The sequence below is a fragment of the Molossus molossus genome, unplaced genomic scaffold (assembly GCF_014108415.1).
Source record: "Molossus molossus isolate mMolMol1 unplaced genomic scaffold, mMolMol1.p scaffold_m16_p_8, whole genome shotgun sequence".
NCBI lineage: Eukaryota > Metazoa > Chordata > Mammalia > Chiroptera > Molossidae > Molossus > Molossus molossus.
The window spans coordinates 57360588-57387565 of NW_023425402.1; the positions used below are offsets into that span (position 1 = coordinate 57360588).

A 26978-nucleotide genomic window follows, 5' to 3' on the forward strand; every position below is an offset into this window, starting at 1 on the left:
TTTGAAAGAATAGACATTTTCTTTCATGAAATCTGTAAGTCTTTAGAAAAATTATATGGGCTTTGAAAAGACATTTAATACAAAACGTGTTGACACCTATGTTTTGATTGCCCCCAGGTATTAAACATGGGAACCACTAGCTGTGGAAGCAGTATGGATGAGGGCAAACTGCAGTTTTGTTTTTCAAAGTCAGTTTGTGTGAGTAATAGAAGAATGTTATAATGATGGAATTCTTAAATGTGATGATTGCTGACCAGTTTTCCCCGATACTATTGTTCTATTCGTATCATGTTATATATAACTAGCTTGCTAGGAATTCACATATTAGTCTTACATTTGCCTTTTAACTTGATCTCTTAATTTCCGTTTTACTCTGGTTTTGAACATCTGTCTGCAGTAATAACACCCATGACTTTTATGTATACAGGTCATATACTTGATTACAATGAAGAGACATTTTCCTATGTTTCTAACCGCAGAGTGCAGTATTTTTCAAGAAGAGGTGCCTTTGTGATTTAGTATATATTCATTTCTGTTAGACTGTGCTTTTGTTGAGCTCTGACAATACAGTTCAATCAGAATGTGTGCAAAAACCCTTCTGCTATGAATGCTACATTAATATTTTCTAAAACTTAAGTCAGAAATACGACTTCAACCAAGTGCTGGATTTAGTGAGAACAAAAGCAAGGTGGATTTCAGGTACGGAAGGACCGTCTCCTTCTAGATGTCAGTCTCCACCCCGGAGCCACATTTGCGGCAGAAGATTTCCTTGTTCTGAGTCAGGAAGCCTTCCCCCACCAAGGAGACGGAGCACTTCCCACAGTTAAAGCATTCACTGTGCCACTGGCGATCTTGAAAGCAGATAAACTTGGCACCTCGGAGGCCTGTAAAGGGGTTGGAGAAAATTATGTTGTTTCAATGAATAGATTGAGCATTTTATCATGGACTCTTCTAGGAACTGGAGATACAGCAAGACTATATTGTGGCAAGTGACCTCAAAAAGAATGCTGCCCCCGTGGTTCAGTATCTATCTGGGAATATCACCCACAGGCAAGTTCCTCTGGTGAGATCCACTCTGATTCCCAGCTTTTCATAATCTACAGAAGTAGGTGGATTTTGGATATAAAAAGCACATATTTTTGGAAACAGACAAGGATGGCTAAGACAGATAAGGAAATGCAGTGTAGAGCACTGGGAATAGATATATAAACACAGGTCTCTTTCTTCTTTCTCTCTTTGTGCCCCTGTTTTCCTCGAGCCAACGTTAAGATATAATAAAATGAATGTGTACTTTGTAGCCTGATATCTGATATTTTGATGACCTTTAGTTCTCATCTCTTTCCTCTGTTTCCATGTTTAAATTTTATTTAGGATAAAGTCTCATGGTCATATTGTGGTTTGGGATAAAACTTCCAAAAGCCTCAAATAGAGAATTTCATGTAACTAGCCTAACATGGTGACTTTATTATTACCTTGTCCAGAGACAACTTCAGCCTGGACTTGTGACAAAGACCTGATCACTTTGACACCAGGCTTTCCAATGATTCGTTTCTAAGAAGTGCCTTGTCAGCCTCCACCACTTGGGCCTCACTTGGGCCATAATGTTTTAAGAAAGGTAGAATTTGAGTCTTCAGTGGACACTATCTCTATATCCCTAATATGAACCCAGAGTGCAGTTCAAGGAATTGATTTTGAGGAGAAAGTTCTAGGAATTGGGAAGGGATTGGGGTGCCCTAAGCTTGGGTCTTTATTTATTTGCCAAGTTTTTTCCAAGTGACCTTAGAACTATGAACTTCCTTTGATTTCCTTATCACCCATAGAGTGAGGCTAAAATTCATGTACTGATTCACATATAATTTCACATATACAATTTCCAAATATTCCATTTGGGATGGGGAAGTAGAAAGAGTGACTAAGCATTCTATTTCAGATAAACTCTCCTTAAAGATTATAATGAACTTTTATTTCCATTCTAGAAATGTTATTTGATGTCTTTACATATAATTTACTAGTTCATAGATACATTTATACCAAATTTCTCTACTTTCCATGATTAAATTTATAGCTTGCTATTTATGATGCCATTATCACTTTCTAATAAGAGTAAATCAATAACAAACCAATTATTATTTTAATGTTATTCAAAACATTAATAAGCTGACTACAAGAATAATGTTCTCTATATATGAAAATCATCCTTGTTTATAAAACTAATATTATATATACATCTAACATTTTGATGCTCGTGGGTTTTTCTTGAGTTTATTAATAAGCCTGTACAGTGGCAAGTGTAAAAACAATTCTAGAATTTTACAAAGAAGGAAAGAAATAGAACCATCTGGTAGCAGGAATTTTAAAAAGGCCTGACTGAACATGCAATGTTTATGAATTTTTTCAATTTTATTTTATTTTTTTAAGTTTTTTTTTTTCCATTTATTTTAGAGAGAAAGGAAGGGAGAGGGAGAGAGAGATAGAAACATTAATTCGAGAGAACATCGATTGGCCACCTCCTACATGCCCCAACTGGGGATTGGGCCCACAACCTGGGCATGTGCCCTGACTGGGAATCGAACAGATGACCTCTTGGTGCATGGGTCGACACTCAACCACTGAGCCACACCAGCCGGGCAAATTTTTTCAATTTTAGATATGCTTACTCCCTCAGGACATAAGGATCATTTGCAGTAAGAAAGTCATCCAGGAAACAGGTCTCCAACACCTGTTTTTAATCTGGCTTCATTTACTCCTGAACATTCAGTAGAATAAGAGTTAACATTGGTGGAGCTCTTGAAGATAAACCCATCAATATTCTAAGTTCTTTACATGTGTTAATTCATATAACTCTCTCCTCACCTCACAGGGTAGACATTATCACTAACCGTACAGCCGCTGGCCCAAACCACCCAGCTGTTAAGTGGCAGATCTGGATTTAATCCTAGGCCATCTGGTTTCACACCCTGTTATCTTAAATCCACCAAATTAAGCCTGAATTTATCTTTTGTTAAACCCAAAACATTAGCATCCCTTTCTAAAGAAATCATAATATTTGAAACCCCCTTTAGTTAAAATAAACAGAAATGAAAGAAAGCTAAAATGTAATCCTATTCAACTCCTTATTTTGAAAATAAAGCCAATAAGGACCTCAGAGGTGAATTATTTACCCACAGTCACACAATAGTCAGGGGCAGGGGCAAGACCAAGGCAATTTCTCTCTAGTCCAGAGTACTTCTCACTACATCAAACTGCTTTGTGTGTATCCCAGAAGGTTAGAGAAGTTAGTCCTATCTTAGAGGAGGAGAAAAAATATATATAGTTTTATCTTGGATTTGTTCAGATGACTCAAATTCATTGTGATGAAATTAAACATTATACTTGGTGATTTCCAGATTTAGGTAATATAAAATAGTATTTTGAAAACATTTTAACGTAATTCCTTGGGTGAAATATTGTTTGCATGAATATGCAACTTTATATGACAATATAATAATTGTAAAGAACACTCCTGTAAGATTTATATATGTTTAAGAATTAGATAAAAAATATTAAATTCCAGTTGAAGTATATGCTGGCATTTTGGTCTCTTGTATCTCTCACTCACAGAGCCAAAAGAGTAAGATAATTATCAAAAGACTGTTCAGACTAAATTAAATACCTCATCCTGCATTTGGATTACTTTTGGGTCAAATCTCTGGTTCCTGATTATTCTTATGTTACAAGCAACAATGTGGTTTTGCTGTATGAACCTTATTAAAAAGCTGGGCTCAGTGATTGACCTGCAACAGCTCATCAGAAAAAAAAATGTCTTAGACACATGAGTTTGTTATATATAGATCAGAACTGAAACTCATCAAGTTTAGGGCTCGAGTAGGCTCTTTGCAAACTCTTATTAGCCATTTGGGCCCCTAAAAGTTTTCAAATCCATTTTGAATCACGTAATTTTCTCATTTCCTCAAGGAAGCCCCCCTTTTTGTTCTGACTAATTCAAGAAAAGTATTCTAGAATAAGTCAATTGAATCTGCTGGGTTGTGATTGCAGACTCTGCTAAGGAGATTTTGGAGCTCCAGGTACTATTGCATCTCTGTAGACCCATTTTTTAGATAAAATCAGTGAAGATAATAGCTTATTCTCTTGACTGCAGGAGTTGCCAGATGTGTGAAGAGCAGGAAAGTAGAGTGGTTAAGAGGCCAAGATTTGGAGCCTGATTGTATGGGATTGCCAAAGCAAGTCCTTGAAAGGGCAGAAAGGTGATGTATCTGAGTGACGAAAACAAGGTTGAGGAACAGAGAGGGAGGCCCAAACCATGGAGCAGCCGCTTAAATTCCATGACAGTGACCTGGCTCTGGAATGTAAGGGCAGTCTGCTCACTGGGAAGGGTTTTACATTACATTGCATTGTATTACACTACATTGCATTGCATTGCATGGTTTTCAAACATGTGCAGTCCAGACAAAACATGGCTGCTGGCCAGAACTAGCTGAGGATCAGTGTGAGATTCTGAACAACACGGTGCCCCTGATAGACAAACCAGGACTGTGCTCTGTGTCCCAGGTAAGTCTCTCCACTCGCACGTCAGCGAAAGCCTGAAACGCCAGGTTTGCAGCAAACCTGTTTTCTTTCATTAAAGATCCATGAACAGCCCTTGCCTGTTTGGCTCTGCGGTTGGAGCATCAGCCTGTGGACCCCAAGAGTCCGGGTTTGATTCTGGCCAAGGGCATGTACCTCGGTGGCGGTTCGTCCCCGGCCCTGGTTGGCTCTTGCAGGAGGCAGCCAGTCGATGTGTCTCTCTCAAGTTGATGTTTCTCTCTCTCTCTCTCCCCACTACTGTAGCTGAAGATAAATGTAAAAATATCCTTGGACAAGGATTTAAAAGAAAAAGATTCATGAAGATTCAACTTTTATTTTGTGATATATTTGAAGATGGAGGAGAAAGAGAGGGATACAATCATCTTTAATTCAGTATTACATAAACTGAACTAAAAATGAAATATGATCTAAGAATACTAGGAATGGGGCGTTCTTCCACATTATTCAGTAATTATAAATTGCCCAAAAGAATGACTGCTGGGTTTCTTAGGTGCCGTGCTAGCTTTCATTCCTTTTACTATAGGAACGGCATTGAAAAAGGGTCCCTGAGGAAAAGATAATGTGTTTTTTGTTTGTTTTTTTGCCTTGAAAATCTATTCAACACAGATTGATTTACCATTTACGTTACTTTCAACTCATGCCACGTGTACTTTGTTTCTTCAGCAGAATGCTATCTTGTTTTATTTTATCTATTCATAATTAAAACTTATTGCAAGGGAATAGACGGGAAAGAGAATAATACATTTTGTAGAAGCATCTTAAAATGAAGTTTAATTAATTCCTAACCTATGCCACCCTAATTAGTACAGCTTTGGATTTTGGTACAATACTTACATTTAATTAAAACTTTTTCTATTTTAAGATCCCTTCATCCTTGTTTGGAATTAAACAGGATTTTGATTTTCTTTTTATTTATTTATTTATTTGTTTTTTTTTTTATCCTCACCCGAGGACATTTTTCCATTTTTTGTTCAGATAGAGCGGGAGGGAGAGAGAGGAAGAGAGAAAGAGAGAAACATCGACGTGAAGGGACACATCGAGTGGCTGCCACCCTCATGACCAACCAGGGCCGGGGACAAACTGCAACCGAGGTACGTGCCCTTAGCGGGAACCGAACCTGGGTCTCTCTGGACCGCAGGCCAACGCTCCAACCGCTGAGCCAAACCGGCCAGGGCAAGGATTTTGATTTTCAAGTATTTCTTCCTCCCACTCAAATCTTTAAAGTTCTGACTGAGATCAGGCCTCCTCCTGAAGGTCTCTGACGTCTCAGCCCATTCTGTTCTCCTCTTTTCCTAAACTACTACTTTATTCAGATACTATTAGGTTTAGCATTAATTTCCCTCTATAGAGCATAACTACCTTAATTCTACTCTATACTTGCCTTGAAGGGACTATATAATATTTATATTTATATATTTTGTGATTATCTAGAAAAGAAACCTAAGGAAAAGATTATCCTGCATTTTTGGAATGAACTATATAGCACTTACATAGCAATAAATAGCTCATGGTAGGACTGTATTAAACTAAAGAACTCACCAGTAATGGGTTTGTTGCAGGCTACACACTTTTTGGCATAAAGATGGTTGTAGCAGTCCAAGCAGAATGGATAATCATCTCTGGACATAAACTCTTCTTCACAGAGCTCCTTCCTGCAGCCACTACACAGGAAACACTCTTTATGCCACGGCTGGTCACGAAATGTTATCCAACCTGAAGTTATCACCTGCCAAAGGGTTGCAAAAATGGTAGTGACTGTGGGAGCCATTATAATTCAGACCTTTTGTAATTTTCTTCCCTGTCCACAGGTGGTTCTTTGGGCTACCTGATCACCGTGTGTCGGGCTGTCTTTTTCCTGATTTTTTTGAATTGATACGAGAAGCAAAAGGCTATAGGCATTGAACTGAACTGGTGATAAATATTCTAGTTTTTCTCCCATAATGGAACAGAAAAGAAGCAGGGCCATAACGGATCCAGAAAGAAGAAAAAGAAGTTGGCTGTTGGTTCCTTTGTTCATCTATGACTTCATTGTTGGTTTCAAAGTTCTGTCATTAGAGCTAAGATATTTTCTATACTCTCTTCTTATTTCCATGTTTACTTTTTAAGGATGCTGGGGGGAATAATCCTTTTTCTCCTGAAGGCTTTACTCCAGGTTCAAGAACATCCAGCAATAACAACCCTGAATAGAATAAATGGATAAGCACCATCCTCTGCTAATAATGATGAAAACTTCTTAAGTGTTTTTTCAGTCCTCAGCCCAGTGCTAAGGAAGAACTCTTCTTACTGTTCTCAACATGCCTACACAGTAGGGACTATTATCCTTCTCCCTTAAGAAGTGAGCAAGTACTTGGGGTTAGATGGTTTTCACCTGCCAGGGTCACACAGCGCTAACATTCAAACCTGCACAACCTGACCCCAGAGCCATGTGCTTACACATTAATATAGCATGAGGCAAGATCACTTTGCAGTGGTTAACAGTTGATAAGTCCTTGTTGAATGAATGAATAAACACCAAGAGGAAAAGTGTTTGGAAAGCAATTCTAGCATTGTAGCTAGCACAAATGGAGTATTGTGGGCAACTGTGTGAGTTTTGAGCTTAGGACTCTTAAGTAGTGAGCATTGGTTTTACATAGAGCCTTAATGTGTGATGTGCTAGAGTTTTATCAGAGATGGTTATTGGTCCTCCATGATATAATATTTTTTTCTAAATCAGTTTAATCCATGAATTCTACTTTTTAAAAAAAAGACAGAGACATCTTTCTTTAGAATCAGATGGGCAAATACTGGACAACTCTTCTTGTGCAACACTTTTTCCTCCGGACCGCAGGCCGACGCTCTAACCGCTGAGCCAAACTGGCCAGGGCCGTGCAACACTTTTTAAGTCATAGCATCTTTCGGAACCACGGCTATTGACCTGAGTAGCTGAAACTTGGGATGTGTTCACATAAATGTCTTATAATTACTAAAGCAATATTGTATCCGAGATGTATCTTGTAATCTTTGCATTTAGATTAACTTGATAAGCCATCATATTGTTGACAAATTTAAAAATGTTATTTGTCTATGAGGGTTTCAAATGATTATTCTAAAGATATTTTAAAACCTAACAACAAATATCTTAAAAACTAAAGGTATTAGGAAGAAAAGTTATTTTTCCTAAAAGAGAAAAGAAAATACACTCTTCTAACATAATGGTGTGTGTGAACACAGGCAATTTAAAATACTCCCTACTGACTTCAAATGCCTCAGAGCAGGCACAGAGGAATTCAAGATTCCTTTGATTTGTTTGGTCAAATAATTAGCAGGCTATGCTTAAAAGAGTCGAACTTGAAAAATGTATTCGCAGCAAAGTACAACTTGGTATGTACAGAGAAGGCTGTTTAATTAGGGAGAAGACACTCTGGGACATTAAACATAGTTTGCTTGTAATTATGTTCCTTTTGAAGAGGCAGGTGAATTATGATGGAGTCTAATATCTAAGCTTAGTTTTTGCCACTGATTGATCCCGAAATTTAGATCAAGTTTCTTCTCTAACAAAGTGGAGGCAATAATGTTTTTACATTCAGTAGATGACAGCCGATAAATTGCAGAAGACTCTAGTTGAAACTTGAAATGTTTGAATTCAAAGCACTTGTAGTTTGAAGTTACTTGCTGTTGGGTAGGAAATACATTTTAGTTCACAAAATAAAATCTATGAAAAAAGTTCAAAAAGCCTGATTGTCAAATCGTTTTTGCCTTTTTTAAAAAACATATTTGATCTTTGGTTAGGTTGAAACTAAAAGTTTTTCTTCTGCTTGGATAATTTTCATGAGAAACATTTATATCCAGCTTTCCTTAAAGGACTTGTGGCTTATAAAATTAAATAGAAAATAATTTGGCATGTCACGATCTGTCTACTACCCAATATAAACATATCATAAATTTTGGGTGACTTCAAGTGATGTCCTAAATATAGGACAGGCTCCTATCACCTGGGAAATGACTGTGCTTTGGCCCCAGGCAGTGCTCAGCAGCTGATGTACTTACTAGAGAAATTTCCTTCTTGAATCTTTTCAGTATCAAAAGAAACTTTCTTTTGTGTACCCAACAAATGACTTTAAGGTAACTCCCATACGTCTCATTAATATTTTAGAGTAAATCTTTAAGAAACAGCCTAAAAATGGCCAACTTGGTGGTTCCTCAACATAGTGAGATAAATCTATCCATTTTCATTTCCAGCATCTGTTTCTAAATGTGTGTCATCAACCCTGGTAGTTCCTTGGAGCTTCACAAGTCACAGGGTCACAGGGTCTGACTGTTGCTTTTGAAGTAATATTCCAAGTCAGTGTTTCCGGAAGTGTAATGGCAGTCTCTGGTGTAAGATGTCATATTACTATCGTTTGTGGTTTTCAGCCATCATTATAGTATATTTTAAGAAATATAACTTAGGGGTTTATTGCTGCCTCTTCAAATACAGAAGTAGTATTTTAAATATACCTAGAAAATTATGTTGGTGAGCATGCATGCTTGTTTATGCATTTGTAGAAAGTGGTAATGAGACTTCTCGCTGTCCAGATGCAAGAATACAAAAGATCTTAAGGGATCTGCCCAAGTAGCACATAAATCAAAAGTGTTTAGAAATCACTGTACTAAAATCCAGTGTATTTTCATGATTCAGCTTTCTCATCACAATTTATAGTGCTATTTTAAGCTTATGATGCCTCAGAGGTCAAGGATTTCTTCGAGAACATCAATATATATTTTATGGACTACAGACAGGTTTTATAAAGGTGACAGAGATGAATGACTTTTTCACCAAAAAGGCTTAGAGGATAAAAAAGAATTGGACAAAGTTTACTTGAAAAAATGACTTTTTTTTTCTTATTGGAAAATATGTTTGGAATGGGTATCCGAGTCAAAGGGCCCTACACGACACTCTGGCACTAGAAGTGAAGGAAACCACTCAAAGCTCTGAGTCTTCTTTCTGTCCTTATGTCTACTGAAGTTCCCTAATGATCTTATCACTTTTAGCTCCTACCATCAACTCTTTGGAAGCATAAAAGCTTCAAGCCAAGAAGACATGTATTACTGAGACACCGTGTGAGGAGTTAAGCACCTTGTTTAAATTGGTCTGCTTTATCATTCTGTGAGGCAATCCATATTTCTCTAAAACTAAATGGATCAAAAATTATTTTCTCTGCAATATTTTGTTCAAAGACAGTTGTGTGTTCTCTACTAGAATATACAGAATCTAGTGTAAAGCAGTGAGATTTTGGAATATTAAATTCATGTGCTGGGTGGAATTTTATGGTGATAAAAATAGATGGCTATCCTCATGTGACAGGCCATGCTTTTGGAAATGTTGGCATTCACACTAAAGACAGATAGAACATGGTAGTATCAGTTCACTTCAAATACATATATAGTGCAGCTGAAAAACAGTGGTCTGGAAGGTTCCACAAGCTTCATCCTCTTTAGATAATTACCTTCTTACAAAAGCTGCAGTAGTGAGCAAACTCCTTCTGAAAACACCGCACACAATAATTGCCACTCTCTTTGGAAATCAAAGGTTTTGTTCCTATTGGCTGTCGGCAATGCTCACACACAAAGCAGGTTTCGTGCCAGTAGTTCCCCTTAAATTCCATTTTGCGGGAGCCTGCACCCCAAAAGTAAGAGCCTGTTAGTACAAATCAAGCATAACTATTTTCTTCTAAGCAAAGATATATCAAATTACTTAAAATATATATTTTAAAGTTAAGATGATAAACAAACTGTCCTTATAAAACAATGTTTTGATGGTTCCCAAAACATCTATCTGGGGGGAGAAAAAAGTAAATAGAGTTTAGCCATAGTGACAGTTAAGCACTGTTTTTACTGAAAACTCTTGTGTTCTGTAAACTACGATTTTGAGATGTGAGAGTATTATAAGCAGGGACTCTGAAAAACTTCATGTGGTTTAGATAAATTGGGCCATAATCATCCTTTCAGGAATATTAAGAATGCCAAGTTTGATTGATGTTGTGCAGTTATGATCTTCTAGAAGATCCTTGAATCCATAATAAGAAAATAAGAAAGAATCATGTTTTTATGCTGCTGTCAGTATGGATTGAGAAAGGATCACAACATAGAGAATGAGTGTTTGCCTAAAAATGTAATGATTTACACAGACCCTTGTCTTCCCTAAGCGGGAACAAAAACTGCCATTGGTTATATCTAGGACAGGGTGTGTATTGCAATTGTTATCATTTTAAGGGTATAGATTTTTATCTGTAATCTATGGCTCTCATTCTAGTTCAAAATATTTTTATGACTCCGTTTTATGGAAACACGCAGAACACCCTAATTTACCCATGCAAGACAGAAATGATGACTAATTTCTACAGTCCACTAAATGAGATCGAGAGATAGCAAGAATGGTGTTTTTCCCAGAAGCAGGGTTTTGTTGTTAGCTACTATACTCTCCCTCTGCTTGGGCTTAATTCAAAGCATTGCAACTTCCGTTAGCGACCAGAGCTCCCCCTTGATCTTACCAGGCATGATGGTCTTCTTGCAGTGGAAGCACTTGGAGGAGCACTCATTCGAATAGCACTCCGAGCACAGCAGGCGCTCATCCTTGGCAGCAAAAGGCTTTTCCACCAAAGAGTGATTGCATTTGGCACAATTGAAGCATCTTTCGTGCCAGTGCCGGCTTTTGTAACAAAGATCCTCCGAGACAGTGAATAAAAGTTAATTAAATGTGTTTGCAACAAAACAGGCCATTTTATAAGACAAAACTAAAACACTCCTGGGACTCCTGTGCCAGGAGGTTGTGCTGGTAGCTAGAGGGAAAGTTTTTATTGGTACTGTTACTCATAGACCGGAGATTGGGGCATTAAGTGTTAGAACCTGGGGCTTCCTTGGTTGGTCACTAAAGACAGATGGCAAATAAATGGATCCTCTCCCATTTCTTCAAATTTCCTTTGCTGTCCTTTGACAAACAAGAGAGGTTTTTCATGGTGCAATCTTTACTTTTAGAGTGTCCTACTTTATTATGATTTGAAATTTAACTAAACAAAAGCTCAACACCACCTAAATAAAACAAAGGCAAAAATAATAAAAATGAAGAAAAAGACACAGTAATGTGCTTTGTATGAGGAATGAGCTATACGTGTGAAGGGCTTCAGGGCACATGGGTTTGATGAGGCTGAATCAAAGTCAGAAAATATAGATTTTGGAATCTTTACACACCCAATTACCTATGTGTTTATTCATTTATACTCTTGTGATTTCAGAAATAACTCAACATTTTTTCTGTGTAACTTTGGGCAAATAATTTAACCTCTTTAATATTTAGGTTCCTAAATTATCTCCTGAAATCATTGTGAGGATTAAAGTGTATGGTATATGTCCTAATGCTAAGCACAGTGCCTGAAACTTGACTGATGTTAACTTTGAAGATCCTTATGCCCCATAGCAAGCAATAGAGTATCAACAGTTAAATGAAGGGAAAGAGGCATTACAAAGCATTTGTCTGCGCAAATGCAGTAATTCTGTGAACTAAGGTAAGACCTACCTTGGAATTTGATCCAATTACTTCCTTGCACTCCTCACAGTAATTACAAAAGATGCGATCATAACATTTAATGCAATATGGATTGCCATCCTTTAGCATAAACTTCTTCCCAATAAGTGATGCTCTGCAATATTGACAGTCAAACTGAGAAGCTGTCATTTTGGTTCAATCCTGTGAATAAGAAAATGATTCACATATATAAAAGCAAATGTGGTTGATAAGAGAAATTACAAAGCCTCAATACAATGTGTCAAGCACTGGAATGCATTTATATTTTCTTCGGAGAAAATTCACCGTTTCGGAAAACATGCTGTAGCCATGGTGACACGCAGAGTGATTTAGGAAAGATCCCTCTCCCATCTTGGCAGTTCCTGTGTGCTTTGCTAACAAAATGCGTCAAGCCAGCAGCCAGATTGAGAAAAACCTCTTGCATTCATCGTTCACTAAATGTGGAAGTCAATGAGGATGTGATAGGGGTTGAATCAGGGCGGCTTCGCCTCAGGGATGTAAATATAAACGGTTGATGGTGCTTTCACTACCTGTCATCACGTGGTGTCCTGCTGGGGAATCCTGCAAGTGGAATTCCGTGAAATAGAAACAGTCTTTTCCCTCTAACTGAACTAGAAACTATTAATCAAGTACAGTGTACTTTCTAAGCCATTCTTACAGTTCTTAAATCTTTATTGGATACCTCATGTTTTGGACACATTCGTCCTAAGGTCTGCAGGTATCACGCACTCTCCCTTGGGACATGTTCCCTGCCCGTGGCTTCAAATATTCTGTTGACTCAAAATCTCTAGCTTTAGCCTATTTGTGACTTGCTTCCTGGGCATCTCCTCTCAAATGTCCCACACCAAGCTGGCCAAATAAAACTCTTCAGCTGGTAGGAGGCAGTCCAAGCCCCACAACTGAGCAGTTGCCCAGATGTAGAAGAGCAGATAAAACCATCAGTGGTAGAAAGAGCTATAGCCTCCTTCAGGCTTCAGGGCTAAACTAACATGTATATAGAACAAATTATAGTGGCAACATCTTACAGAATGAAAAACTGATATGAAATGTAAAGCCAAGGCCAGGATAAGAATTCTAGTTATTTTGTAAATTTAGGAAAACCGTTCAAGAACAAACCCTAAAGATTTCAAAAGGTTTAATCAGGCATGGAACATAAGTCTTTGTTTGCCATCAAAAGCAGTAGCACTGATTTTCTTCAAAAGTGAGATTTGTCATTTTTAGATTTACTGGAAATATTAGGAGCTATGAATATTTTCTAATTTTTTATCTCAGAATTTTTTTTTAACTTTAGAAAAATTAGAAAGTCAATGAATTATCATGCTTTTTACAGAATTGTAAATGTTACTTTTTATTTTGCTACATTTGGATTGTATTCCCACGCATTTTGCCCTCTTTATTTTAATGATCACGTTTCCAGCAGAGTATCTTGCTGAATACACGTTGTCATTGATTCTGTGTATAGCAGTTTTGCTATATTGTTATTCAATAATAGAAAAAAGAATGAGGATTTGGAACACGTGAGTTTTTCCCTAGGAAATATGAAAATTCAGACTCGAAAACTCTCAGTGGAGCATCCCAAAATTACCTGCAAGGAACATTGAATTCCGTAATTCATTGATTTCACAGGAATGCCCTTTCCTGGTGAGCACACTCAGTGTGTTACTGAGACTGGAAACAGGGGGAAGGAAACAGAGGTCTGATTCCCTTGACAGATTTTAAAATGCAAGTCTTATTTTCACTTACAGGGATCAAGCGTTTATCACTTAATAGTGAAATAGGGGATAACTTTTATCACTTAATATGGAAAATGCCATTTTTATCATGAATATCTATTTACTCTTAGATGTGTATACTAGCAGCATGAAGCACAGCCTCTCAGGACTTGGGAACTCCCAGGCTACTTCCATTTTGTAAGGCTATTATAAGATGAAAGGAAAAACAACAGAAAGGATTACAAAGTTGGTAGAGGGTTTCAAATATATAGGAAATGTTTACTTTCTTAAGTCCAATTATTGTTTCTTAAACTTTGTATATATATTAGAGATATTCTTTTCTACATATAACAAAAAACCTGTCTAAGGTTTTTAAAAAATAAGTGGATGATGAATAAGTAGAAGTAATATGTTCTTTCCACAGAGAAATAGTCCAGATAGGTGGAGCGCACCCAGAGAAGGTTTTTTGTGCTGCTGGTGGTCATTGAAGTTGTCCAAACAGGGAAGATCTGAGATTCCGTGGGCTGATGCAAAGGCTCCACTGCTGAGGGGGACCCTTTGAGAAGCAAAAGAGGGGAGAGGGAGACAATGAAGTTCTCCCTCTCTGTCTCTCAATACTGTTACCATGGAAATGTGCAAAGGAAGGACATGGTTCCAATATACACGAGCTTCATGCATGAACATGGTGCAAATTAAGGACAACCTGTATATGTCCTATTACTTTCCTGCTGTAGATTACAAGTTTCAATAAGGAGAGGGCTCTTCCTCCTTATGATGGAGTTGGAATGTACTAGATCGTAATGTGGGCATTCTGGTTTCCAATGTGTCTATGTGGATGTGGTTTTGAGGAATTTTATTTACTTGAGGGAATTGAATCACCTTATATCCTTATTGTAAATAACAACTATAAATAACTACCTTGATTTGATTACAATTTTTTCCCCCATGGAAGCAACTAATATTGTATAAAATCAACATATTGTTATGTGTCTTAAAATAGAGGATATACAATAAATGGTATCTAAGATGACTTTTATCTCTAATACATGATCTGTTAGTTTTACTAAATAGATGCAAGTGATGCTATAGCTACTACTTTTGCACATATGTCAAAGTGCACTGTTCTTTACAGTTTGCTTTCTGGCTTAATTTTCATCAAGGGGTTCGAAGTAGCTTCACTCTACCTGCTCAATGCAGCTATGCTCGTCTGAAGGTGCTGCACGACTATTTCAATTGCCCATTCATGTCTTTCATGGATTCTGTAAAGTACATTTGATTCTTCTTTTCTTTGGGGAAGACCTTGAAAGAATTTAAATCTAAATGACATGAGGAATATGAAAATACTTTTAGGAAAATGTTACTACAAATGTTGACATCTTTGAAACATATCTGACTGAGATACCAAACTTGGATGGAGACAGAACTGGATGCAGAATTTTAATTTAAATTATACTTAACTGAATTTACCTGTGGTCATTTTCCCATTTAGGATTTTAATTTGGACTGATGCTCTGAGGGTAGACAGGGGGCTGTTGGCCAGTCCAAAGCATTTTGAACAAGGTATGTTGCTCTATGCTTTATAAAGAATTACAGAAACCATCTACGGTGCATAGTTTACACAAGCCACCTACTCTCCTAAGGCAATGGTTTCAATCATTCTCTTCTCCTCCTTCCCTGCCTGCACCCCCTACACGTTTATTGGGTACCACACATCCTATTGATTCCACTTCAGAAGCATCCCTTAAATCTTAATTTAAGCTCTCCTCATATCTCTGATGAACCACAGTGGCTTACATCAAACTGAAGATATTATTAAAGATTTCTTACTCTGTCGAGTGGAACTAAGCACATTTCTACAACATGACTTTTGTTCTCTGATGATAAGCTCAAAATCCCCAGGGAGTTCCAGGACATCCTCCACAAAGCTCAAGAAAAATCTTTCTCAGGCTCATTTGATCATCTCCCTTCCCTGGTAGAAAATCTCCCAACAGCTCTTCTTTGATTGTGAAATAGTCTAAACTCCATTGCTCAGCATCAAAACTTTGTACTTGCTTCTCTGCTTTTCTTAAGAATTCTTTATCCCTGTCCCAGCCCTGCACTGTGCGACACACTCACATACCCCACCTGTGCTTTAACTACGTCCCGTGACTTCTTATTCTTCAAATACATTATGTCCTTTTAAGCTGTTGAGCCTTCACGCATGACTTTTCTTTTATCTCCAATGCCCTTTGCCTTGTCCTCCACTGACTTTGTCCACCTGACGATTCTCCTCATTAATCAAAGTCCAGTTCAAAATCCTTCTCTCGGTAACTTTCTGGTATCTCTCGGGACACAGTAGCTGCTCTCATTAGCTCATAAAGATGTCTATTTTTCTTGCGCCATGTTTTATATCAGTTGTTTTTCCCTCCGTATGCCTCACTCATTTGTCTGCTCCTCGAGAGTAAGGATGTTGCTTATTTCATCTTTGTGTTTCTGGACTCAGAACATGCTTTATGACTAAAGAAATGGAAAACTTCCTGTTCTCTAAAGGCTTGGAGTCCAACACAAGTACTGATGAAAACACATGCAAAGAGGATTCGATCAACAGAATAAAGGATGAAGGCTCAAATATAAGAGAGTTAAGAATTTGTATGCTATATGTTTACTTATGTAGCGAATTAATTTGTATCTATTATATCTGTGGCAGATATGTCAAAAGACTAAGAATAAAAGTTAGAGACAGAGGGTGAAGCCCTAAGGGCCTGTCCATGGCTAGGAGAATTCTTTTACTTTCCCTGTGAGGACAGCTGAAGCTAGGGTGTCTTCGAATGCCAACAAGGAAGATGTCAAAGAAACAGGTGCTTAATCTGTTGACGTTATTAAAGGCATTTTCTCTAAATTAGTGGCACCGAGAAGCTTTCACTAAGTTTTCCAACTGTTTGATCACATACTTCAGTTCTCTGTTGGATGCTACAGCAGCTTTTCTAGGTCTGCGCACATGACATTTTGAGACAAACCATGTCTTTACCAGGATTGCAAGGTCTTTGTCTTCTGAGATCCATGACATCAGCTGAAAAGTTGTTACACTGAAATGTTGTTTGATTGACTGAATTTGATAAAATTTAGGGGAGTTAAGATATATAAGGAAATACATTTTTCAAGTCTGTGTGAACTAGGCCAGAAGGGATAAATATATGTTCTATAGCAGAAACATTTAAAATTCACATATTTTAAAAATATAAAGAAATTAGAATAACTGGTACAGAAGTTCTGCTTGTACTCTTTTCTTTCATAGCCTTTCCTGGTTCCTGGTTCTGGGGGTGGAGCTGAGCAGACTGTATATACTCTAACCTGGGTTAGAAGGCAGAAGCTGTAGCTTGTTGCGCTGGTTGCTTTAGCACTGGTGTCTAACATTTCCACTATTATGGAAATCATTTAACCTTTTTGGCCTTGCTTTTCTTAACTGTGAAGTGAGAACAATATCAGTTGCTTGGATCGGACTCTAGGATCAAGTGAAATGCAAGAACGGAAAAGTAACGGGTAAGTCGGCAGTTGGTGTACTTGACTTCGTCGGACATGCGCAATTATAAGTGTAGTTTCCATTTTAAAGGAGGCAATCTTCTTCCCCCCTCAGACAGGACATTTTAAAAACTCAACAAACAATGTTAAAAATAACTAAAGCCTTAACTCCAGGCCATCAATCAAAAATAACCTAAAACAAGCACTATAGAATTGTGGAGGAATGTTTGGTATTAGTCCCTAGGGACATATTCATAAGCCCTGTTTGTTGGAAGCTGAAAAGTCTTGTGTGGAGAGGTCAAATATGAATTCTCCTGAGAGCAGATGAACTATTCTCCCATGAAACAAAAACAGCTGACTAGGGCTTTCCATGTGGTTAATTTGTTCTGTAGATGCTAGCAAAGAAAAAAAGTGCTTTGTATGATTTCCTTGGAGAGATTACATTCAGAATCATGTAATGTCGGCAGCTAGTTCTGAAATAGATATAGTTCATGGTAATGTGTAAGCATAACTATATGTTTTCAAACATGGCATTCTTTATAAATTTTTTAAAAAGCAGGACTCTCAAAATATAGGTAGGTTTAATACCATCCTTGATTTTTTTCTTCTTCTTCACTGGTATATAAGAAAATTTACAAGAGAAAAAGAGTATTGCCTTTTAAGATGAAACTGGATTATTCAGCTCTCCGTCTATCCAGATCTCAACTCTCTGCTTTTAAACCCATCTTTAGGCTTGCCTCTACGATTCTGATCCCAAAGGAACCACAATCACTTCAGCAAGTATCAGTTGGGGCTTCCCTTCTACTGCTTGAAAACTCGCTGTCATTTGCTGTTCTGGAAGAGCAAATCTAGTTCCGAGGTTGCCTCAGGGTCTCCTCATGTTTGAGGTTCTGATTTAGTGCCAGGGTTTGGTACATACAAAGACTGAACTAAAAGAGATAACTTATGTAAAACTATTAAGCATAGGGTGAGCTCATGGTGGGGATAAGTTAAGTGTTTCTTGTATATGAAGCCCCCAAATCAAATCCCCCATTTCCTAGAGATGGAATCTATGAGGTCACTTCACATCTAATATAAGTATCAAAGCATTTCCCCTGCCTCTGGATTCTTGGAAAATTCAAGTGTTCTTTGGAATTCCTCAAGGGTAGTAATTGTGTAATTTATTTGTTTGTTTTTGGTCTTCCTTTCTATTTGAAGATCATCTTATTGATCATGCTCCTTACTACCAGTAACTGAACCCTCGTAGTTTTTTCTTAACAGTGGCAGGGAGCTCCGTGGATCCAACTCTGCTGCTTCTACCTGCTTTCCCTTGCATCTAATCATAAATGCAAGCTTATTTAGCAAAAAGCATGATCTGCCATCATAAAAACTAAGTCTGCTGAGGAAGAACTAGTTCTGTCACGTGGACCACATCTGTAACACATGCCAATCAGCTGAAACCCCCACTGGGCCAGGTATTTGAGTGCACAAGATCACATGAAAAATAGGCTGTCTGAGGGAATGTTCTGGGGGAATACAATTCATCAGAGAGGAAAGATAATGTCTTTCGTAACTTTTTTTTTTTTTAACTTTTGAGTTCAATATCCTGTGATATGAGGAGATTATAAATTGATCACCATATAACCATATTTTATTGTCCAGTTTCCTTCCATAGTAAGTAATGAGAAAACTCAGTCTTTAATTAATTTACTTTAAAAGGATAACAAACATATCGAACAGTGTCTTGAGAGTAGGTTAGACTAATAACCATGAATCCAAGAATTTAGAGAAGCTGTGCTTCAATCACCATGGTACAGTCGATTTGTCTTAACCCTATATAATCCTGAAAAACTAAAAGCACATGTTCTTCATAATATAGGAGAATCAAGCAAAAATTACTTTCTATAACTTTCTTTTAAACAAATCTGTTCTTAAATGTAAGAAACAACTCATTTCTATTCTGAAAATACATGGATTACTTTAGAAATTGTCCAATAAAACAAAGAGTGTTCTTTATTTGGAAGGTGGCCAATATAAATGATAGATATACTCTTCATCTAATGGAACACAGATAGTAGTTTTCTAAATCTATGACTTATCTAATGACAACTCCAGTTAAACAAGTTAGTTTGGAAAACCTTTCGAGCATTCAACTAAAAGCAATAAATGAGATTCCACAATCAATCACATAATCCTTTCCTGAGAATAAGCCAAGTCTAACCATGTAATATATTGGCTTTCGTGTGTTCTGGCATTAAAGGATATTATAGACTCTGTTGGTCTATGATCTTCTACAAATTCATAAAACACAATGAAAGAAGAGCTTGTTTCTGGGCTTTCTGAAATTAGGCAAGTCTGTCAACAAGTTTTACTTCGCCTCTGACTTAGAGCTACAAACATTTTTGAATTTCAAGGTATCTGAGGGCACATTTATAAGTTGTATTATGTTGTCTTATGCTGTGTTTAATGAAATCCCTTTAGTTTCTCTTAGATATTTTTATAGTCTACCTTATATTATAAATGGTTTAGGGGTTTGTGGTATTCCTGATAATCATAATGTAAGCCCATTGAAAGCAACATTTTCTTACTTATTTCTGTACTCCAATTGAGGCCCAAAAGTGCCCAACACTTACTGGGTGATCTTGAAAAATGTCTCAGATAAAACTGATGGTAATTTTCTAAGGATTTCTATTTCACTAAAAGTGATAATGGCTCAAGACCAGGAATGGAAATGGAAGCACCTCAGGTCTTGGAATTTCCTTGGGAGGCATCCTTACGGTTCCCTAAGTGACTAGATGCCCTCCTAGATAAGCATTCTCTCCTCGAGCTCTAGAGAGGATGCTCCGGATCCTCTTTCTTTTCCTCTGAGTTGGCAGGCTAAGTCAAAGGATAACAAGTATTCTTTCTCTTTGCAAGTTTACCAGCCGTGTGCAGATGGATGCAGGTGTGAAGTAGGTACTTGCTATCTACGTCTTTGGACCTCTCTGTTCTGTTTTCAAAAACAGTGGTCGTTGCAGCCTTTAGACACCCACTGAGCCTGTAGAGGGCTGAGGAGGGGAGGGCTAGACCTTTGCTAGAAGGAGCAGACCTGGATGGGGGGCAATCCAGGCACTTCTGTGACGCCCATCAGCTTGTCACTAAGGACTGGTCATATGCATATGTGCCCCTTGTCATATGCATGAAGTTTCTAATCAGTATCCACATTATTAATCTCAGTTGATCATTTTCATGCTTTTTATAAAGTAACATTTTATCAAACCACTGCATTATCAGCATCCCATTAGGCATTTTGGCATCTAAATACATATATTGTACAAAACAAAAACAGAACTATGATATTTATATTCTGCCTTGCAAGGTTTCAACTTTTTATTTTACAGAGATTGAAACTAAATTCCCCAGAAGGTATTAATCAGCTAGTATTTCTTTCCTAAAACATTCAGAAAAGTGGAATATATCTATCTTCTAAATACATTTTGTAAATGCTTAACAGAAAATACCCATATTGCTAATCAAAATAAATGTTAACAAGGTTCTTTTAAGAGTGGATTTCTAGTTTGTAATGAGTGACCTATTTAGGACCAGATTGTTAGATAAAAGTGAGATTTTCTTTAAGATTGCCAGAATTGGATGTCAGTTTGGTGATCACTTAAAGAATCTTATATTTATCATAATTCTGAATAATTTGTGTCTCAGCTTTGTTCTGTGTGACCTCATTTTCTCAAGTAGGAAGAATTGAATTCTACTCTTCAATATTAATGGCACAGCCAGCCTTTTCTGTGTTGGTTACTGAAAAAATTAAATCTCACCCATTAGGTAAGGAAGACGAGAGGAAGGAGGTAGGAGAGGGAAGTACAGAAGAGACTTGTAGGGAAAATTAGGAAAAGAAACCTCCAATGAATACAGGGAGATATTAGAGAGAAAGCCCACTGGTTCCGCCATCCTTTTGATATTCTTCTCCCTCTGCTGTGAAAGCATCTGATCCAGGCCCCTCGCAGAATCACCAGGTCTAGGAGCTGGGAGGAGCTTTTGTGACTCTCTGGTTTGTTTCTCTCCTCTAACAGGTGAGAGGAACTGAAGTTTAGAAAGGCAAATTGAGTTTGGTTCTTATTGTTTCAGCTGGTGAAGTGGTTAGTGAAAAAGCTTCAACCAGAATTCTAGGCTTCTTGTTGATGTTTTCACGTATAAATGGGCGAAGAGCTCATATGGGATGACAGGGTAGGTTCTGGCTGTGATTTTTCAAAAAGAAGGAAAAGGTGAAAACCCTTTCTGTATTTGTATCTGGCACTCGGGTTTTTTTTTATTGTTTGTTTGTTAATCCTTACCCCAGGATATTTTTCCACTGATTTTTAGACAGAGTGGAAGAGGGTAGGGTGGGGAGAGAGAGAGAGACATTGATGTCAGAGAGAGACATCGACTGGTTGCCTCCCAGGGATCAAACCTGCAACCAGGTACATGCTCAAGACCCTTTGGTCTGCAGGCCAACACTCTAACTACTGAGCCAAACTGGCCAGGGCAGGCCCTCTGGGTTTTAATTGCTGAGCAGGTAACAGCCTCACATGCATATACAGAGAGGCTCCTTCCATGCCTGAAGCCAGGCTGCCACTAACTGTGAAAAATGAACCCATTATCCTCAAAAGCAAGAACATGTCCCCCTGTGACATTCAAGGCCATTCAATTTCTACTGGTTTTTGTTTATTATTATTATTCTTGGTTTACTGTGGGTTGGGGAAGAAAAGCCCAAAAGCACATTTGGCTTTATTTTCTGTATCCTCACCTAAAAAATGAGGTCATGATGTGTGTGCATGTGTGCTATGTGTGTTCCTGTATATGTAAGTATGTGTGCCTCGTGGTATATGTGTGTGTGTGTAGGGGCGGTTGGGGTTGGGGTTGAAAGTGGATAGAACTTGATGTTAACTAGTTTTCCCAGTATTTACGCCTCAAGCAAAATAATCATTTTCTTACCAGAATGTGATTTAAAAAGATTCAAGGCAAAACTATATCCTGTACTTTGGTGATAACACTTATCAATCATTACAAGCTATTTTCTTGATAGTTTAAAATTTGTTGGTAATGAGAGAGTGACCATTTAAACCGTCACATGGTGATATTGAAAAGCAGCCTTAATTTAATTTTTATCTGTTTCCAGTCTCAGAGACTTAGACAAAGTTGGTTCTCAGCATCCATCAAAGAAAATGACTATAGCCAGAGAACTCATAGGCTTCACTCAGCAGGTGCAGGTTTATAGCTTGAAAAACACAAATGTGTTGCTCTCGGGTTGTTTATGCTAGTTTGGTGTATAAAAAAACGGAAAGGGGAAAATCTGTTATCATTTTCTTGGAAAACAAATGTTCACAGTGTAAGCTGACAAATATTGGTTATGTTTTAGTGTTATTTTCATTTTCACTCTAAGCATCTCCCAGTGTGCAAATTTTTAAGGCATACGAATATGTCACACAAACAGGAGCAGAGACCTTTCCTGCCTGGTTCAGGGCTGTGCCCCTGGCACCTGAAACAGAGCCTGGCACAAATATCTATTGGATGAATGCAGGAAGAATAAAGTCAGATACTTGGTGATAGAACATTAAAGGTTTAGAGCCAAGCAGTCACTTCCTTCCCATTCTATAAACAGAAGCCAAACCAGTCTTCAAATGACTTGTCTTTGAATCAAACTACTTTGTGACCCTCATACTCCAAGCTTTTTAGCATAGCATTTCAGACCTTTCACAATCTGGCATCAGCCTTGGTCTGGCTCTTTCGTTGTTTTTAAACCCAATAGCATCACACAGCTAGCTCTCTCACACTGTGTACCTTAGTTCTGTAGGTTTCACAAAGAGCTTGTGAACACCAGCTTCGAGCCAACCACGGAGCTTGGCAGGTAAGACCAGTTCTCTACCCATGAAAAGCTTCCATGCTGGTGTGGGGGACAGACTCAAAAATGGTTTCTTCACCCCATCACTCTTCCACCAGATGAGGACCCTGGCTGTACGTTCTTGTGGCCCTTGACACCTGAGCACACATACTACAATGAGCCCTAAACGTCTTTCCTGCTCAACGGGCAGCTTCCAGCGGGGCAGATGCTGTTACCACCAGACTGCAGGTGTCTAGCGTGTCATCAGCATATGCTGAGCTCTCAGTAAATACCGTGGATAGAAGGAAGGGTGTCTTTTACTGTACACGGGTGTACTTGAGGGAAGTAGGGTGAGGAATAGGAGAGGAAACTAAGGAACTTACTTTTAAATAAAAAATGATAAAATTTGAGAGGACTGTGGGACAGCCAAGTAGAGCTATTCAGCTGGGGTTAAAGAGCTGAGGCAGAGAAACCATAAAAACTACTTGGGCATTTTTGAAGGGGTTCTATGGGTAATTCTGTGTCAAAATTCTTACCTATCAAGTCTATGATGTTCCTCCCCTCATCCCCATTGTATTCACTGGAATCTAAGCCTGCTCCGGGCAGTCTGTCCTCAGCAGGCAGGCAGATGTACAGATCTGTAGTTTAGGAAAGATATCTTAGTTAGAGATAAAGGTTTTGGATTCTTAAGCATACAGAACAGATGATAAGTGAAGCAATGACATTGCCGAGAAAGAGAGAGGCAGTCCTGATATAGGGGAAAACAATGGGACTCTGGAACACAGGCTGAGAACAGCGGTCTTGGAGGCAGAGGAAAACCAGGAGTCTGATATCATGAAAATCCTGGATAAAGAGTGTTTCAAGGTGGGAAAAGTGTAGAATAGGGTGAAATGCTTTTAAGACACCAAGCAGAGAATGAGAAATGTCTGTGGATTTAGCAATGCACTTGTAATTGATGACCTCAGTGAGCACGAGGAAAACTCATGGCACTAAAGCCAGCGTGTCACAGATTGAGAAATGCGGGCTGAGGAGGTGGAGACTCTACCTAGAGTATAGACAGTTCTTTCAAGAGATTGGGAAGCTGAGGAATGAGGGTAACTGGAGGGGCTCAAAAACGGAGAAGCTCTTCAAGATGGGAAATTTGAGCATGTTTAAATGCTGATGGAAGAAGCCAATAAAGAAGGAAAGATGAGAGACCGTGAACCCTAAGTGTAGAGTATAAGATAACGGGCATTAGTCTAGATCTTCCCTTTTGTCTTCTAATCTACGAATAGGTTGGCACAGGGATGCAGGAGAATGGCCGGAGAAAGGTCTCCCCTGCAGCCATCCTTCCCACATTCTGGGGTGTTTGGGGGCTTAACCCTCTTACCCTTCCATTCTAAGCCTTGCTTCCACAAAAGGAACTGTTCCGCTACTTGAATCTTCCACTGTTCTTTCCATGACACTCTGCCCAGAACATGGGTGATCATGAATTAAGCACCTGCTTTGAAAATTAACCCTTAAACTTCATCTTCAGCTAAAATCCTTGCCTAAACCTTACCTGTCCTCAGCTGATGAAAGTTTAGAGAAACATTTTAGTTATTCCTCCAAGTCTTTTGACAAATTGGTGAATCCACGCCCCAGGATATCTGAAGTTGAGGTGTATGGCTTCATGGAAAATAGTGGTTCATGAGGAGGACCCCAGAGAATACTCAGAAATAGGTTTCAGGAGTCTATCAACCCCAGAAATGTCATTGAAATATCTATTTGCAATGGACTGTTTTTTTTTTTTTTTTTTTTTTAGAAGAGAGTCCAAAGATTCTATTAGATTCAGGGGATCTATAATCCAAAAGATGTGGAGAGAGATAAAATGCTCAACTGATCAATTTGGAGGGATTCAAGATGTTATGACAGGAAGGGGTTCTCATCTTCCTTCCCCACCTCTTCCTCATGTCCCCTTCCAGGGGACCAAAAGGTAACCAAAAAAAATGACGATAATCAGACAGGAAAAGGACAATTACAACAATACGGAAATGCAAGATTGTTTAACTGACATCTGACTCAGAGCCTCTCATGTGAACCCAAGTATTTGGTTTTCAATTCTAAAGAGATCATGTTTCCTAGATTGAAAACGTGGAAAACAAATCAAAGTTTCTCCAACATGTCCTAGAGAACAATTTATTTTCAATATTATAGTAGAAAGTTACTAAGCTTGTCTAAGGAACCCAAATTAATCTAGCTTTACTCAACATGTTGTTGGCAAGTATAATAAAAATGAGAGGTAAACTTGTCAGTGAGGTGATGTTACATTAAAACACATGTCTGTTGCTCTTGTTTAGGTAGAACAGTCCCAGGACTGGCAACTAATGATAACATGTGGGAATAAATAGAACAAGTGTAGAAAACAGACAGCGGAGTTTATCTTCCCCATCAAGCAATTTGGATCATGGCTTTAGGCATATATTATAGCAAATATGTTGAGAACCCTCTTGTATGATACATATGTTTGCAATATTTGTGTTATATTTTAATTCATGTACTTTGCTAATAAAAATGCTAACATTTCTAAATGACAGTACATATTATGGATGCGAAATGAAGACTAAAGTTATTTGAAGGGTTTCTTTGTAAGAATTACACATTTTATTATATATTTATTTTATATATATAAATTTATATTAGTTTCACAATCCTGAAACACAAATTGACAGCTAAGAAGTTGCGTTTGGTTTTCAAACGGATGATAGATGGCAAAGAGGGTCTGACTAAAACGCGAAGGAGGAAGCATGAACATATGGGAAGCCTGCTTTTGCTTAGTAACACTATCTCACTGTCAAGAAGCAACGCCTCAGATTATATATCTGTGTGAGCCAGACACAGAGACGTTTTAGTTTAATCTTAGAACACCTAAGATTAGGAATTGTCTCTATGCCTGCTTCTGGAAAGTAAGCAGACTTTTCTTAAAAATAGCAGGAATCTCACTTAAAATATGTAAATGTCTTCAAACTGTGCACTGGATATATAAATCCAGCCATAAAATACCCTCCGTGATAAAGTTAGTCATGCAAATAAATTAAGTCAAATGAAACGCCGGAATTCCGCCTCCCCTTTGTGGCAATGGAGCTCTGCCCCCCGGAATAAAGACCATTCTCAGGGTGCAGGAGGCAGCTCCAGAGGTACCCGGACCCTCTGTTTCTCTCACATGCATATCATCAAAATGAGAAGTCTGAAAAGCTAAGCATATAGAATCTGATAACTGTAGGCTCAAGTGGCTTTTAAAAGATTCTAAGGAAGTTCAAGATCTATACTTATTTACCAAGTATAATTTTTCTCTTATGCAGTCACTAGAAAGTTTATAAGAATTCCTTGTACTTAAGAAGCCAAAACACCCCATAAAAAACACACACACAGAAAATATTAAGGAAAAGAAAACAAAACTTACTTTTTCTTGAAGCTGCTGCTTCCTGTGATTTAAACAGTATGAAAGGAGACTATATGATGATTGTTTTTTGCCTCCAACACATTCATAGGTCAAATCTAAAAGGAACAGAATGAGCCTCCAGGGGGTCCCTCCCACTTGCAGCTTTTTCAACTTTGTAGAAGCAAATAGGAGGGTAAATGGGTTTCCTCCGAATCTTGTGACGTGCACATAGCTGACTCCTACTGGGCTGAAAAAGCATTCCTTGTCAATTTTTACTTAAAATTACGAGTGACAAGTTCTCTGCAGGACATCCTTAAAGGGCAGTCCTGCCAGGATCAGTATTTAAAGTAGTATCTGGATAAGCTCCAAAAAGTTTAAAATACAAACTGCATGTACCCACTCCAGAAATTCCTA

The 26978-nt window shown here is 38.1% G+C and overlaps 1 protein-coding gene across 1 annotated transcript; it reads right to left on the reverse strand.

Annotated features, from left to right (window-relative positions):
* Positions 1-658: 658 nt before the first annotated feature.
* Positions 659-26824, reverse strand: FHL5 (four and a half LIM domains 5). Its single transcript, XM_036249132.1, has 6 exons — positions 26586-26824; positions 12116-12286; positions 11094-11268; positions 10050-10219; positions 6124-6310; positions 659-884 (listed from the first exon to the last, which is right to left on the reverse strand). Exons 2-6 carry the CDS (start codon positions 12272-12274, stop codon positions 721-723), a joined length of 855 nt encoding a protein of 284 aa, XP_036105025.1. The 5' UTR covers positions 12275-12286; positions 26586-26824; the 3' UTR covers positions 659-720.
* Between the last annotated feature and the right edge of the window lie 154 nt (positions 26825-26978).